We start from the raw sequence: 16,232 nt of genomic DNA, 5'->3' as shown, positions 1-16,232 counted from the left end.
GTCTTCATAGCCTTCAACTGGAAACAGGGCCCAACAGGTGAGTTGGAGATTCCAGAGGGAAGTAGACACTTCCACCACCTACTGGTGAATGGAATCCCAACCACTGCCCTGAGAGACACTTGTGCCAGTCACACTATTGTGCATGACAGGCTGGTGCTCTCAAACCAGTACATCCCAGGTGAGACTGCCAGGGTAAGAGTTAGCCTAGACAGGGTCACTAAGAGGCCTGTGGCTTTAGTACCCATAGAAGTGGGTGGCACTCTTAGCTGGAGAAGGGTAGTAGTCAGTACAGACCTCCCCCTTGATTGTCTCCTTGGAAATGACTACCCAGAGGTTAGTCAGAGCCCAAGAGAGGAACTGGTCCAGTGCCAGTCCTCTCCCAAGGATTCTGGAAGTCCTGCCTCTGCAGTAAATGCAAGCAGACCCCAGAAGAAGAAGAAAAGAAAACAGAGTAGGAAAGGTGGACAACCTTTAGCCAAGGTTCCAGCAAGCCAAGGAGATTCTGCTCCAGTAGGGGAGAACTCCAAAAATGGCTCTGATAAAGTCCAACCTGACCCACAAGAAGTCCTGGCTAGTCAGGCAACTGTTAAACCTGAGTGGGTGGCTCCTCAGCTAACAGAAGAAAGAGTGGAAGAAGGGTGTTTTCTACAAGATGTGGTAACCCCCCACTCTAATACAGCAGACAGGCAACCTGAACCCAAAGAAGCCTGTAACTTAGCCCCTTCCCTTTTAGGTGAAGAGCTAAAGGTGTGGTTCTGGGCACTGACAGCTGTCAGTGGCCTCTGCTGGGTGTTAGCCTTTATGGCTGCACTATCCTTGGCATGGTGGTCTGACCCCATGCCAAATAACAAGTTAGGCCCCCTGACCCTGTTGGTCATGGTGGGGTTACTCCAGCTCTGGGTAACCTCTTTGGGTAAGCTAGGGGTGACCCTGGCTAAGATAAGATTAGCAGAGGTGGATACCTCTGACCTCAAAATAGAGAGAATGGGTGAAGACATAAAAAGCACAGACAAGAGGCAGTTCAGACTAGGTCCTATCACTGTGGAAGTGGGTCAGTTCCCCAGAGGGAATGACCTGAACAGGAGGATGTAAGGCAGAGTAGGCCCTGCAACAAACCAGCCATTTCCTCTACTCTTCCTCGCCTGACAGACTAGGAAGACTCTTCCAGCGTTGGCTGAGTCTCCTGGCCTGTGGGCTGGGGGGGGGCTTGTGTAAAGAAATGGCTCCCTGTTGCAGTTACCCCCCCACTTTTTGCCTGATACTGATGCTGACTTGACTGAGAAGTGTGCTGGGACCCTGCTAACCAGGCCCCAGCACCAGTGTTCCTTCACCTAAAATGTACCATTGTATCCACAATTGGCACACCCTGGCATTCAGATAAGTCCCTTGTAACTGGTACTTCTAGTACCAAGGGCCCTGATGCCAAGAAAGGTCTCTAAGGGCTGCAGCATGTCTTATGCCACCCTAGAGACCCCTCACTCAGCACAGACACACTGCTTACAAGCCTGTGTGTGCTGGTGAGAACAAAATGAGTAAGTCGACATGGCACTCCCCTCAGGGTGCCATGCCAGCCTCTCACTGCCTATGCAGTATAGGTAAGACACCCCTCTAGCAGGCCTTACAGCCCTAAGGCAGGGTGCACTATACCATAGGTGAGGGTACCAGTGCATGAGCACTGTGCCCCTACAGTGTCTAAGCAAAACCTTAGCCATTGTAAGTGCAGGGTAGCCATAAGAGTATATGGTCTGGGAGTCTGTTTTACACGAACTCCACAGCACCATAATGGCTACACTGAAAACTGGGAAGTTTGGTATCAAACTTCTCAGCACAATAAATGCACACTGATGCCAGTGTACATTTTATTGTAAAATACACCCCAGAGAGCACCTTAGAGGTGCCCCCTGAAACTTAACCGACTATCTGTGTAGGCTGACTAGTTTTAGCAGCCTGCCACAAACCGAGACATGTTGCTGGCCCCATGGGGAGAGTGCCTTTGTCACTCTGAGGCCAGTAACAAAGCCTGCACTGGGTGGAGATGCTAACACCTCCCCCAGGCAGGAATTGTCACACCTGGCGGTGAGCCTCAAAGGCTCACCTCCTTTGTGCCAACCCAGCAGGACACTCCAGCTAGTGGAGTTGCCCGCCCCCTCCGGCCAGGCCCCACTTTTGGCGGCAAGGCCGGAGAAAATAATGAGAAAAACAAGGAGGAGTCACTGGCCAGTCAGGACAGCCCCTAAGGTGTCCTGAGCTGAGGTGACTCTGACTTTTAGAAATCCTCCATCTTGCAGATGGAGGATTCCCCCAATAGGGTTAGGATTGTGACCCCCTCCCCTTGGGAGGAGGCACAAAGAGGGTGTACCCACCCTCAGGGCTAGTAGCCATTGGCTACTAACCCCCCAGACCTAAACACGCCCTTAAATTTAGTATTTAAGGGCTACCCTGAACCCTAGAAAATTAGATTCCTGCAACTACAAGAAGAAGGACTGCCCAGCTGAAAACCCCTGCAGCGGAAGACCAGAAGACGACAACTGCCTTGGCTCCAGAAACTCACCGGCCTGTCTCCTGCCTTCCAAAGATCCTGCTCCAGCGACGCCTTCCAAAGGGACCAGCGACCTCGACATCCTCTGAGGACTGCCCCTGCTTCGAAAAGACAAGAAACTCCCGAGGACAGCGGACCTGCTCCAAGAAAAGCTGCAACTTTGTTTCCAGCAGCGTTAAAGAACCCTGCAAGCTCCCCGCAAGAAGCGTGAGACTTGCAACACTGCACCCGGCGACCCCGACTCGGCTGGTGGAGATCCGACGCCTCAGGAGGGACCCCAGGACTACTCTGATACTGTGAGTACCAAAACCTGTCCCCCCTGAGCCCCCACAGCGCCGCCTGCAGAGGGAATCCCGAGGCTTCCCCTGACCGCGACTCTTTGAACCTAAAGTCCCGACGCCTGGGAGAGACCCTGCACCCGCAGCCCCCAGGACCTGAAGGACCGGACTTTCACTGGAGGAGTGACCCCCAGGAGTCCCTCTCCCTTGCCCAAGTGGAGGTTTCCCCGAGGAATCCCCCCCTTGCCTGCCTGCAGCGCTGAAGAGATCCCGAGATCTCTCATAGACTAACATTACGAACCCGACGCCTGTTCCTACACTGCACCCGGCCGCCCCCGCGCTGCTGAGGGTGAAATTTCTGTGTGGACTTGTGTCCCCCCCGGTGCCCTACAAAACCCCCCTGGTCTGCCCTCCGAAGACGCGGGTACTTACCTGCAAGCAGACCGGAACCGGGGCACCCCCTTCTCTCCATTCTAGCCTATGTGTTTTGGGCACCACTTTGAACTCTGCACCTGACCGGCCCTGAGCTGCTGGTGTGGTGACTTTGGGGTTGCTCTGAACCCCCAACGGTGGGCTACCTTGGACCAAGAACTGAACCCTGTAAGTGTCTTACTTACCTGGTAAAACTAACAAAAACTTACCTCCCCCAGGAACTGTGAAAATTGCACTAAGTGTCCACTTTTAAAACAGCTATTTGTCAATAACTTGTAAAGTATACATGCAATTTTTATGATTTGAAGTTCCTAAAGTACTTACCTGCAATACCTTTCGAATGAGATATTACATGTAGAATTTGAACCTGTGGTTCTTAAAATAAACTAAGAAAAGATATTTTTCTATATAAAAACCTATTGGCTGGATTTGTCTCTGAGTGTGTGTACCTCATTTATTGTCTATGTGTAGGTACAACAAATGCTTAACACTACTCCTTGGATAAGCCTACTGCTCGACCACACTACCACAAAATAGAGCATTAGTATTATCTATTTTTACCACTATTTTACCTCTAAGGGGAACCCTTGGACTCTGTGCATGCTATTCCTTACTTTGAAATAGCACATACAGAGCCAACTTCCTACAGTTCATATGTAGCTAATTCATGGAGACCCTTCCATCTCACCTACTAAAATATTCGCTCCGATCTCCAAATAAAAACAGTAATCAGACTAGACAATATTATCTTAAACAAATACACAATCTTGCAGTCACATAAGGGGACACAAAGTCTGATGCTCACTTCTACTCACCTAATTCCTCCCACACAGTTCCAACTCTTGCGCACCCCATTACCAATTCTGAATTTCACCTTGTATGCAAACTTTCAAAGACAAAAATGCACTCCTCACCTCATACAAATGGTCACTCATCTTTTAAAGCTGCTCCTAAAAGATGGGAAAATTCTATACTGTCCCATTTCAATCTCAGTCAGTAAACCTATATTTTAAGCCCACCCCCCCCCCAATTCCAAAGCCGCCTTACATCACTGACTTACCCCCAACATACACAGCATCACTAAATCAGCCAGAGCAAAAAAGTACCAGCAATGCAACCGCAAAAAATGTAGTTCTACACCAAACCCATTAGTCATCGCCAATTTTATCATGTAACAGACTTCTGCAATTGTCAATTCTTATGTTGGCCCCACAAACACTCCACCTTGTAGATAAGTTTATTAACTTTGCCACGTTTGTGATTTTCACTTTTGTCAACATCCTTCAGCCCCTTCCTATCGACACCAGGCTTACATCCACAAACAGAACTATTTTCAAGTTGTTCAAATCAATTCAATTGATTGTTGCCTTTTGTGTCTGAAACTCTGCCAATTGTGCTCTTGAACACTGCAAGTCCACGCCTCACCTACTCCATATCTTACTATCACCCATTACACCATCAAGCTCCAGGCAAAGTTTCAAGTTTGCAGGGCATTTTGAGTAAGCAAACTCAGTGGAATTCATGCAAGTCACATCTCACTGGGCTCTCCCGAGCATCGGTTTACAGAAACATCTGCAGCCGCTCACATCTTTTAAAAAAAGACTATCTTTCACATAAGAAAATCATAGGTTTCCAAGTCAACTTTTAAGGGTTTTTCTGTGCCATACACTAGGGCTCAGCCACAGAAACGTGGTATTGTTTTTATTGCGAGAAGTGGGGAAACAGACTAGAAAAACGCTTATTTCCAAATGAATTTCCCTCCATTTTCAATTTCAAAATGTACACCAGTGTGCAAGAAAGAACATATTAAGAAAAATGCCATTTGAAGCACGATAGTAAGGTTGACCCCCACATTCAGGCGTGTAAAAATAACCACTTCCTAAAAACTGAGCATTTTGTGCACATTTCAGAAACACATAGGTTTCTTACTGATTACCTTTTGTTTTAAATTACTTCATGGTCAGTACACAATGAAAAATAATTCTAAGCTACAGCTCAGTTGTTGCCTATGGGTATCAAGTTTTTAGACAACCAACTAACACTATATCCCTGCAACCTGATGGTTAGACAGATGTAACTGTTACTTTGGTGAATCTGCCATCAGGGCAAAATACAAATGAAAACGCCGTCACCAATTACTATGCATTTCTGATTGATTATATTTTTGTTTTTATTTCAGCAATTAGTTGCTTTGACGGAGTCTACACAAACGACCCCCTTGCTGAAATAGAAATAATCTAGTTTTCAGAAATATATAGCTTTTCAGGTATACCCATGGATTTCACGTCTGTTTCCATCTCAAACTGCAAGTAAACTGAAACCACGAAAACATAGGACCATGTACTGGCCTAAACCAACATGTGTCATCTTACAATGCAAGTGCTGAGCTGTTCCCTTTGCCAGTGTTTGTAAAGAAAAAGGCAAACAAAATAAACATTTTAAATTACTGGTTGAAAAGCAGGCATAAGCCTACGGTACCTCAACTGTGCATACACTGACGGCAAGTCATTAAATAAGAAGCAAGCAAAAATGACAAGAAAGCCAAACAGTAGTAGGCAATGGGCGGGCTGCAAGTCTTAGTTTCACAATAGGTCTTTCGCAACCAGACAGCTCCGCTTTTCTGGTGGGTGAGACCTAAAAATAGTCTGCCAGTTAGACAAGCACTGGCAATGCCAATCATCTTTCTTAGCTTTACATACAAGCAAGGGCGACTGGCATTGAATCGGCAATGCCTCTCAAACAGTGTGAAGATCGATGTTGTATCATCCACACTGCTGATGCATTGTTTTCTAGCGACCACTAAGAGGCACTAAAAGCCTGCAAACTCACGAAAACGTGGTTTTGTTTGCAATGTGGCGTTCTGAACAAGAATGCGAAACAAAAGCTCCTGAGCGTGCATCATAGAAGGAAAAAAAGCAGCAAACGGAAGAAAGAAGCAAATAAGATCAAACTCAACTGAGATGGACACGAAAGCTATCATATCTCGAGAAAGGATTGACTGAAATGTGATGTACAATTCTCTCTTCTCACAGCTGTAGCAGAACTACAGTAATTCAAAAACTGTAATGAAAAAAAAAATTTTGCAACTCTGCCTGATCCTTAAAGCTGGAAATAAGGCTCTTAGCACAGAAAACCTTTTCCTGCTGCCCGCCCGCCCGCCCCCCCCCCCCCCCACACACACACACACAATCCTTCCAAAAACACTAATTTCAGTGGAAGCAGCTTTCACAGAACAGCTAATTAATTATTCGACTAGAGGTAGTAAATGTACAGTTTGTCTAAGCCTGTGATTGCCGGTAAAAACTGCTATGGGAGCATTTGTAACTAAACCAATACATCCACCAACATGCAATCCAAGAGCACACCCTTAATGATCCAGCCTCAAATTATCATCCCTGGAAGGATTCATTTTAGTATTTCAAAAATAAAGGGTCTGGGGAAGAGCCAATACAATAAATACTACGAGACTTGGCTAGCAAACTAACAGTCTCACCATCACTTTTTTTTCTTTCATGAAAACTCCCCCGCTAAATTCGCCAGTGCATGACCCTTTAATCATTGCAGTCTCCGTGGGAACAAAACTGTCTGAAAGTAGATAGCAGCCACGAAGTACAGATTCCAGCGAACAGCTACACTATTAAGCTACAAAGTTCTGTGGACTGAACACCCTGGGCACAACTACTTATTATAGAAACGCCCGGCTTGGCACTTGACGGATAGCAATTGATGCTGGTTAGCGATTTAATAACTGTAAATACAAAGACGATAAGATAGTGCAAAAATGCACTTTATCACATTGTCACTTCAGTAAAACATTCTTATAAACAGAAACAAATGCAGAACTCACAAACATGTCTACAAGAACAATGCAGGAAGACAGGGTAGACTGGAGAGCACAAGGAACCAATACAGTGGACGAACTAACAGCAGCGTGGGCAGGGCCTCAAAAAGGAGGCTGAAACAACACAGAAGAAAACCAATTAACTGGGAAGTGTGGGAGAATGCAGGGAAAGGAGTTTTCCATATGCAACCCACGTATATGAATTCCTAACTGCTCACGCTTCCACAAGCATGTGCGAGCTGAGCAATCACTAATCAATTCGAAAATTACCGTGTGTTTCAATAAAACTAAAAGGCACCGTAAAAAGGAAAATACAGCTGTTGCACAACGGCGCGGTTAAGCATGCCCCGAATAACCCACCAGAGGGCAATATTGAACAAGATACATGAGCTACTCGGAAACGGCAGTCAGTGGGCATTACCCACGGTTAACGTTCACCTCGTAAAGAAGAATGGGCGTACTAATAACCAACGCGTCATTAAAGCCACACGCCAGAATACCAACAACGCCAGAAAAACTTCTCAGGCTCGCCGATTACCTTTAAAAACATAAGTATCTACGTAAATATTCTGGCGCAGATCATATTTCTCTTTAGATTAAAAATAAAACGTTTCGTCTCTGTATTTGGAAGAGTAAAATAATCACCTTTTCCTTGTTTTCTTCGCCCTTCTGTTAGTGGCCTTGGCCCCTTTTTTCTTGATGTCTAATCCCATTCCATTTCTTTCAGGGTTCGCTATCAGATGAAAACCGCCCACACCGGTTCCTCTTCTGGAGGCTTATGCAGCGCTTACACTGAAGATGCCATTAAGCTGGTGCAAATCCATTGCTTATGGTTAACAGCATCGCGACGACGTATTATCAAGCTTGGTAACGGGGGAGTGGCTATGGAGGAGGAGCCGTGATAAAATACAAACACCGACGTCTTCAAAAGTAAAATCTTGCATATCTAAAAAGGTACCCGGGGATGTTTTCGGATCGGTCCTCGTGGTCAGGTTTACAAAGTTAAAACGAACGTTTGTTAATTCCAATAGCTGCAAACGTGTTCAGCATATATTAATGCTGTCCGATTTGAATTGTAGGAAGGCTATCTGGGATATGTCTGGAAGTAAATAAAAAGTCTATCTGTTGAGGTATTCACTACATTCTATTTCCATTCACCAAAAAGTACCCTGTGCCCTGAAACTACTTCCTAACGATTCGGAAATAATCGGCACAAAGTAAGAAGTGATTACCCACTGCTGTCGATAACCTGCATACACAGAGGGCTCCAGAAAGAACCGGATAAGGATGTCTGTCTTGCCCTCCAGGCAACGAAAAGCCGTGCACAGATCCGCTGAATACCTAGTTGCAGCTGCCTTAAATCCTGGCCAGACGAAGCGACAAGTTGCTTCAGTCTAACGTGAGACCTCTAAATAAGTCATGCTGTGCTCACCAGCGTGGAGTCCATGACAAAGCTGGGTTGAATTCCCAACAACTACCGCTCCCGCGGTTAGCGAACCAGCGTTCTGGGCTGTCCCTACCTCAAGACTGCCAGGGACAGCTGGCAAGCATCAGGGAATTGAGACTAGTAAGTGCCTCATGTGGAAGACGCAGATGGCAAAGGCACATTAGTAATACCAGGCTCGCACACCCAGCCGCCTGAAGTAATCATGTCAGTGCCAACAATTAGACAGCATGCTTCTCTGCCAACAGACTGCATCTGAAAGCAGAATGTTCACAGGTAAACTGTTAAATGAACTCTTAGAGTGGCAGAACTGTGTATACGGGACAAATCAGTTGTCAAACAGTAGCACACAACCTGACTTTTAAAATTCATCTAGTCCAATCTTTTGAAACTATCTCTTGGAATTGTCACAATCTCATAGAATGGTCTCAATCTTCTACATGGAGGTGGTTTCCAAAGCTAGTACATGCATCTTCTACGAAGTGCAGTATTTGTGATGGACAACAAACTTTTAAATTAGTTAAGAAATCGAACACCAAACATGCCTTTAGTTTGAAGTGCCAACACTGTCACAGGAACAGCTGATCAATGAACAAGATCATGCTGTGCAACTTGCCTCGTATGATACACTACACGTTTTACAGGACTTTTAAATAAGGCGTACGGAGTTGCTGCCAGTGATGATAAACCATACATGAATAGAAGGGTCATTGGGTAGAGTGGCAAAGGAGTTTGCCTATAACAAAAAAGTGCCCTCTGCGTCTCTCATCTAACTTCTCAGATACTGCCCACTGTTACCAACTAAGGAGGAGCATGTAGCACATACCCTTTCAGCAGGACAACTTTATGCAGATCGATCCAGCTTGACTGAAAGAAATAACTGTTTAAAATACTCTAGTTTACATGTAAACTGTAGCAGACTGACCTGGAATAAACAATTATTGACAGACGTTTCATGACTAGCACTTCCTCAAGTAGAAAACAACCAAAACAGAAAAGTACTTCACATTTACTCAGAGAACTCTGGCACACTGAAATGAGACCGAAAGCCTACAAAGAAAGTTTCAGTCAAACAAGTTCGATCACCAAAGGAAAACCTCAGCTGAGCAAAAACTGACACTTCCTCAGGCACCACAAGGAAAAGGTAGCTCAACAAATTAGCACGTTCTAAAACCAATGTCGTCACCCCCCCCCACCCTTTAACCCAAACCACACTTTCTGTAATTAAAAAAAAAAAAAATGAATTTGCTAAATTTGTAAGTGAAAATACTCTGCTTCACCAATCACATGTGAAAGTTTTGCACGTGGCACGTTAAACCTGCTGCACCAATATCATTTAACCTTAGTTCTGCACGATCCTAATAACTCTCCCTTTTAAAGTATCGTGCCTAAAACGAACACGGTTGGGAAGGGAGAGGATATTTGTTACACATTCAGAAACGTAATATTTTCAGAATGGTCCCTTAAGAAACGTTTACAATTTATAACGAATGGCAAAGTGGTTCACCAACTGAATCCCACCCCACACCTTAAAAGCAGCACAATCGGTGCATCAGTATGAGAAACTATACTGCAACCCTTTCAGGAGTAAGCGGAAGTATCAGATATTAACCAATCATATGAACCCCAAACACAGGACCATTACAAATTTGGCAAACAATTACAATCTTAATCACTGCCCAAAGGAAAGCATTTACTTTCTCACCACTGGGCTCCAGATTGAAATAGAAAGCACACACAAGGTAGATTAATGAGAGTACGCTTGAGTGAGGTACATTTCGACACGTAAGGGAAAAAAAAAAAAGTCTTAATACATCAAAATAAACATTAAACTGGCAACCTGAAAGCCGATAAAAATACCCATCCGAACAAATGCCTACACCTTTAATTGAGTAAATAGTCAGCCGGCTCACTAATGATGACGAGCCTAGTAAAAGCATAATTACCTGTGCCTTCGCTTTCTCGGGTGAGACAAGGAACGGGAGCGAGACCGTGACTTTGAGAATGAACGGGAGCGAGACCGGGAGGGCGTCCTCGAACGTGACGAACGCGAACCAGATTTGGATCTCGCCATCTTTGACAATGTTAGGCTAACTCAGATCCAGCTTCAGAAATCACACCTGTTGCAAGAAAAGAAAAAAAAAACGTATCAAGTTTCCTTCAGTGACTGTCTGCTAGGCACTAATGCGTAGACAGGTGAAGTACAATGAGAAAAACAATTATCGTTCGTTTAAACTATTCAAGCTACTTACAGCACAGTTATTAAGATGCATCTTTTCCTGTTGATCAAATATAAAATTCTAATTGGCCCAGCAGAATTTCACCCAGAATCTCAGTCGATTTGTTAAACTAGTTAAGGGAAAGAGGTTTTCAGAATGACCGCAGCAAAGACCAGCTCACAAAGCTTTCCTCAAAAACAGGCAGTGGGACCGTGATCCCTGCGCGATTTATGTGAAAAACTTCCTGTTAACTACTCAAGCGCACGTGGCGGTAGTTTCCAGAGTAGATCCTGCTGCCCCGAAGAATATGCCAAACGCCCTGGGTGCTATAGTTCTCAAACTGATCATGTAAAAGTACCCTGAAAAGGTTCCTATTTGGACTCTATGCCATCTCGGTCAGCCACTAAAGGCTGAGATTGAAGTCCTTATACGCCTCCCACCCATCTCTTAAAGGGGAAGTACGCAACTGAAGAGGAAGTGTGGCATGATAGTTGGTCTCTGAAACCGTTCAAGTGTGCATTTTTACAGCCTAATCTCCCCCAGGTCTAGTAATTTTTCAAATGTGCTCAAGTCTAACCATTAGAAAAACCTTTGAGTTGTCGAAGGAGTACACATTATGCTTAAGCGGCATAGGTAGCTTGGCCTAAAGGATTCAGTACAAGATACAAACAAGTATAAACGTAGACAATCCGGAGTGCACCGATAGAGTTTAAAACTCACAGCTTCGAACCCCCAACACCGAGGCAAATTCGGGATATTACACCGTACAAAGCTCTAAAAACCATCGCGCAGACTGAGGAGGGCAGGACCGCCCCGGAAAACCGAGAAGCAGGGCTTCGACAATTCACACCAGCAGTTCAAGGCCCACAGCAAGTGCCCATTTTCTCTGAAATAACGTTACATCAACAGTCTCCGATCCAATGTCCATGCTACCGGCATACCTAAGTCACACCTCTGAATGTTTCTGTCACATGGACACAGCATAAAAAATGGTAAAACTATGGAACTGAAAATCCTAACTATGTCCTTGCATGTTTAGAAGTTGCTTGTGAATACCAAGGGGCAACGTTTTTCCAGACATTCAAGTTTATCCATTTAGACCAAGTACTCTAAATAAGTCTGACTTAAATGAAAGTGCACCTTTAGTCACTCAGTAAGTCGCCATGCACCCACCCGGACTCATTCGTGCATTCAGCCACATACCCATCCAAAATAAAACCTACACAAACTCAAATCAATGTAAGATCAATATAAATAGAAGCAGAAAAATAAAAACATACCACCACCCAAACATAGCAGCGCATGCCTGCAGAAATCTTGCAATGGTACTGTAAATAGTGCGTCACTTTAATGTCACAACAAGACCGCCACAATTAGAAGCATTTTTTTTTTGTCTTGGAACAGCAAAATAATGGTACTTTTATAATAGTTTCATCAACAGGAAGAATCCTCCTAAACCAGTTTTCTTACCCCCTTTGTTTGAGGACTTTAATATGAGGGAGATAGTAAGGCATCCCAAGTTGTCTCCTCGTTCACTATTATGGTTGAGAGTGCACCAACTGCTCATTGATTAATGCATCTGTGAGAAATCCAATATGTACTAGTTTTAGTAAATGTGCATTTACATTTGTATGCAGAGTCTTGCATTTTAAATCACAAATCATGGGGTATCACGTTTTCATGAAATGAAGTCTACTTCAGTCTGCTGCAAAGGCTCTGTCCGAGAGAGAGTTTTCTTAGGAGATTTGGTGAGCTGCATGCTACAAATATCGCAAGTGAAGGTCACAGATGGAGCTCAGAAAACCACAAGTGTCAGTGTGTGATCTTTTCAAAGCACAGTAACTGACCGAACCTCCGCCCCCTCCTCACCAAAGGTATGCGTCTCTGATGCCATTTGGGAACCTGGTATGAACAGCTTAGTGCCAAGAAAGATTTAACTAGAAAGTAAGGAGTTTTTGCTATAGGCTGGTTTCATCACTCAATGCTACGATTTAACGAATAACTTGCAAACATCACTCGATGTGTTGCTTCTCTTTTTAATATACTAATTGCATTTACGTACTATCATGTAATCTCAAAATCTACACTAAATCATGGTATTATTAATGAAGTCTTTTTAAATATATAACGTGGATTTAATGTGTTGGGGGGGGCGGGGAAGCTCTGGATTGTACTGCTAAATATTCCTGTAGTCTTGCACTAGTGATCAATATCCTATACCCACCATTCCAAAAGCAGTTCGGGTGACATATGTGGCTACAGTTCACACAATACCCTTGACAAATTAGTTAAACGGTCCTAACCCTGCACTTCTTTTAGAGTTTTGGGTCCCTAAAACGGGGTCATTTTGTGCGGCGGACGCAAATACGTTTCAGAAGCTGTGGTCGCCTGGCAAGCTGCACACTGCAGATGAAAGGAGCAACAAGCAAGCAACTCAGTAGATTTGTCTGAAGAGCTGAAATACGCTAAAAAATAAACTGAAGGGTGTGTAACAATGAGGTAATGTAAAATTTAAAAGAACTGTCCAACCAGCAATTCAAAGGGAGATTTAACACCGGAAAGTCCGAAAAATAAAGAAGTATGCCGCATCCTCCGACACTAATAAAGAATGAGAAGGAGCCAGGTCTAACTGGTCTGTGTTTCTCAATGGCTCAACAGTGACCACAATATCCAGTTGCAGCGGTATGGGCCCAAGTCAAGCGGCAGAGTAAATCCTAGTGGCATTCAAACGTATTTGATATGCAGGGTTGAATTATTTTTATTAAGAGCCATTTTATTAGGGGGAAAAAAAAAAAAAAAAAAAAAAAAAAAAAAAAAAAGAGTCCAGGATCACAAACTAGAAAGCTGTTTGGGATAAGAATAATTTCATGATTGAGATTAAATGTAGCCATGTAGATGTTTTCACTTCATGGTAGCTAGGTCTCATCTAACTTCTTGAGTAATGAAGTCAGTTAACTGCTTACTTCAATAATACCCATTTATATTCTGCTTACTTTAAAATCCATACAGAAGGGTATTTTCCCTGAAAACTAGTAAAAGGCAAATAAAATCACACACAATCACAAAAGTTCTTTCTAATCAAGCATAAGTTACACTGATGGGCAGAGTGAGAAGCTAACCACACTATTAAGACACTGCTATACTTAGACATTATAGGCCCTTTTAGGCATCCTGTGCAAAGCCCAATAATTAAACTGGGTATGATTACTGTTGGGTTGGCCTCTTGGCACTGTAGGCTGTCGGGGTTTATATTGGATTGGCGAGCTGTTTTCCTTCATCCTAGCCTCATGTTCCCCTATCAAGGCTAGGAATATTTAGCCCCATTAAAGACCTTTAGACTTCAGTGCTTTTAAAGTTACAGGAACTCGTCCATATTGGCTAAGCAGCACAGAATACACATTTTAGCAGCCTCTCAATGTGATAACAAATCTCTGGTGATCAATCCCTTCAGATACTACAGGGGTCAGACAGAACAAGTCACAGTTGTGAACCTTCAAGAGATACAATCCTCTTGAAAAATTGGACCTGGTAAGGTTCAAGGACCTTTCTAATATTTTAGCTGCATGTGGAAGGTGGTTCAAATCCTGATTAGCTTGGTGGCTTACAGTATCTGTGCAAAGATGTAAGTGTAGCCTGCAAATCACTTGTCTACACTACATTTGAGCAAGCTTCACTTTAAACAAAAGGCCTGCCTGTATTATCTCTTCAGAGGGTTGCAGCCATCTTAATCAACTGAGCTGAATAGTTACTGGTAAAATACATTTGGAGGAGTTGATCTTTTAACCGCCTACATTATTTAAAGAAAGAGGATGGCTTTCGCATTGGCTAGAAAAAGGAGATTCAATTTGGCAGGAAAAGGTTTGGCTAAAGTGAGTTTCTGCTTCAGATCTTAGGTTTCTCAATGGACCTGGCGATCTAAGGGTCACAACGAGGTATGACAGGAAAGGCGACTCATCTATTTAAGTACCAAGGTAAGCAATTTGTTTGGAGCTCTCCATTTAGCAGAGCTAGTAGATCTGCTGCAGTTAACAAAAAGAGGGCATGTTCTCTGTGAATGATGAACATCGTGGGGGTGGGCATGTCGAATGCCTGTAATGGCTCAGTACATATCTTTTTTTTTTTTAAAGCAGAAAGGGAGCTCAACTCTGCCAGGACCGGAGGCGAGGATTTTGATCTACTTTATTATATTCCAAAAAAACTTAAATATTTTAACATAAAACTACATTTCCCCTAAATCCCAGGGAAAGAACTACAAGAAAAACTCCAATTAGCAATCTGATCCTCCCATATATGCACATATCTCATACGTATCCTCCTCTTTCTTTCCTGCTTTCAAGCAGCTGAGTACCCTCTTTTTTTTTTTTGGTTTGTTTTTAGTCAGACCCGATTAACTGTGTATTATCGCCTGGTTTTACAGTGTTTGATGCCAACCTCCGTCACTGTTGCAAGAACGCAGTTCCAGCACCCCTTTCGCGTCATCTGGCAGTCTCTGGACCGCAGCGAGGCTGGCCGCCTCTAGGGGCACACGTCGAAAGACGCAACTCATCTCAGCATGGGACGTGCTCTAGTCATACCAAAAGGTAACTGACTAGCTGCGCCTCTGCAGAGTCCGCACCTTCCCTGAGCCACCCTGGAAGCCCCGACGCCCATTTTTACAGGACTGTAAAACACAAAAATAAACAAAAGGGGGGCAGCTTAACGCCCACTTAGTGGGTTGGTATTATTAACTAGTGCATACCCACACCAAGAGGCTGTTCATGAAGCTGGGTGCAGGCTTTCTACAATACCCCCGAATTACTGGTTGAGCTAGCCCCAGGGGATTGACCCAACTTGCGCAAAGTGCAAGAAAAATTCATACTGGCTCGCAGTGTGTCACATGAGCCTTGCACTCTTTAGAGTCTAGGTGTCGGCAACCTAGTCTGACTCTCTGGCCCTGCGCTCCCAAAATAAAACGCCTGCACTTTCAGCCGCCACTTCCAGCCAGGTCTTCCCGTGCTATTATCTTGACAGCTCCCCTGCAAGTAACCTAGCACGCCTACAGTCACCTATTCCTTCTAGGACCCGATGGGGCACCTCAGTTGTCATGGCAGAGGAGTAGGTAGAGGAAGAGTCCCTAAAGGTTCTTCCTATCGATGACGAATTCTGTGAGAAGGTAGATGCTTTCATTCGTCAAGCGGTGGCAGCCACAATAGAGCCTCTGGAGCGCCGCCTGATGGGAGATCGCTTATGCCTGCCCCTCAACTTAACTGATGATTCCTGCCCTGTACTGCCCCGCAAAACTATACAGCAAAAGCAAAGATAGATTTGGGGACTTTTTACTACCTTAAAAAGGCTTTTCTTTTGCGGCCTGCGCCCACAGGGGATGACCACTTTGGCGTGCCAGAGGCACCACCATTGCCAACATCACGACAGATAATCATTTAAGGTGGACCCCCTGGTGCCCTTACCTTGTCCCCTTGGACCAGGTAAACCCAGAGCA

The 16,232-nt window shown here is 44.4% G+C and overlaps 1 protein-coding gene across 7 annotated transcripts in view; it reads right to left on the bottom strand.

Moving 5' to 3' along the window:
* The window catches only part of THRAP3 (thyroid hormone receptor associated protein 3), a 222,794-nt gene that overhangs the window by 154,860 nt on the left and 51,702 nt on the right, over nucleotides 1–16,232 (bottom strand). For 6 of the 7 annotated variants that reach the window (XM_069223850.1, XM_069223848.1, XM_069223853.1 and 3 more), the window contains one exon: nucleotides 10,481–10,654. In XM_069223850.1, coding sequence (XP_069079951.1) covers nucleotides 10,481–10,608 — 128 coding nt within the window. In that variant the 5' untranslated portion in view covers nucleotides 10,609–10,654. Of the gene's footprint in view, nucleotides 1–10,480; nucleotides 10,655–12,223; nucleotides 12,333–16,232 lie in introns of those variants that run through there. The other variant, XM_069223851.1, reaches the window with a different exon arrangement.

This window comes from Pleurodeles waltl, chromosome 3_1 (assembly GCF_031143425.1).
Source record: "Pleurodeles waltl isolate 20211129_DDA chromosome 3_1, aPleWal1.hap1.20221129, whole genome shotgun sequence".
Classification (NCBI taxonomy): Eukaryota; Metazoa; Chordata; class Amphibia; order Caudata; family Salamandridae; genus Pleurodeles; species Pleurodeles waltl.
The sequence above is the reverse complement of the archived record's forward strand: the minus strand, read 5'-3'. Positions and strand labels throughout refer to the sequence as shown.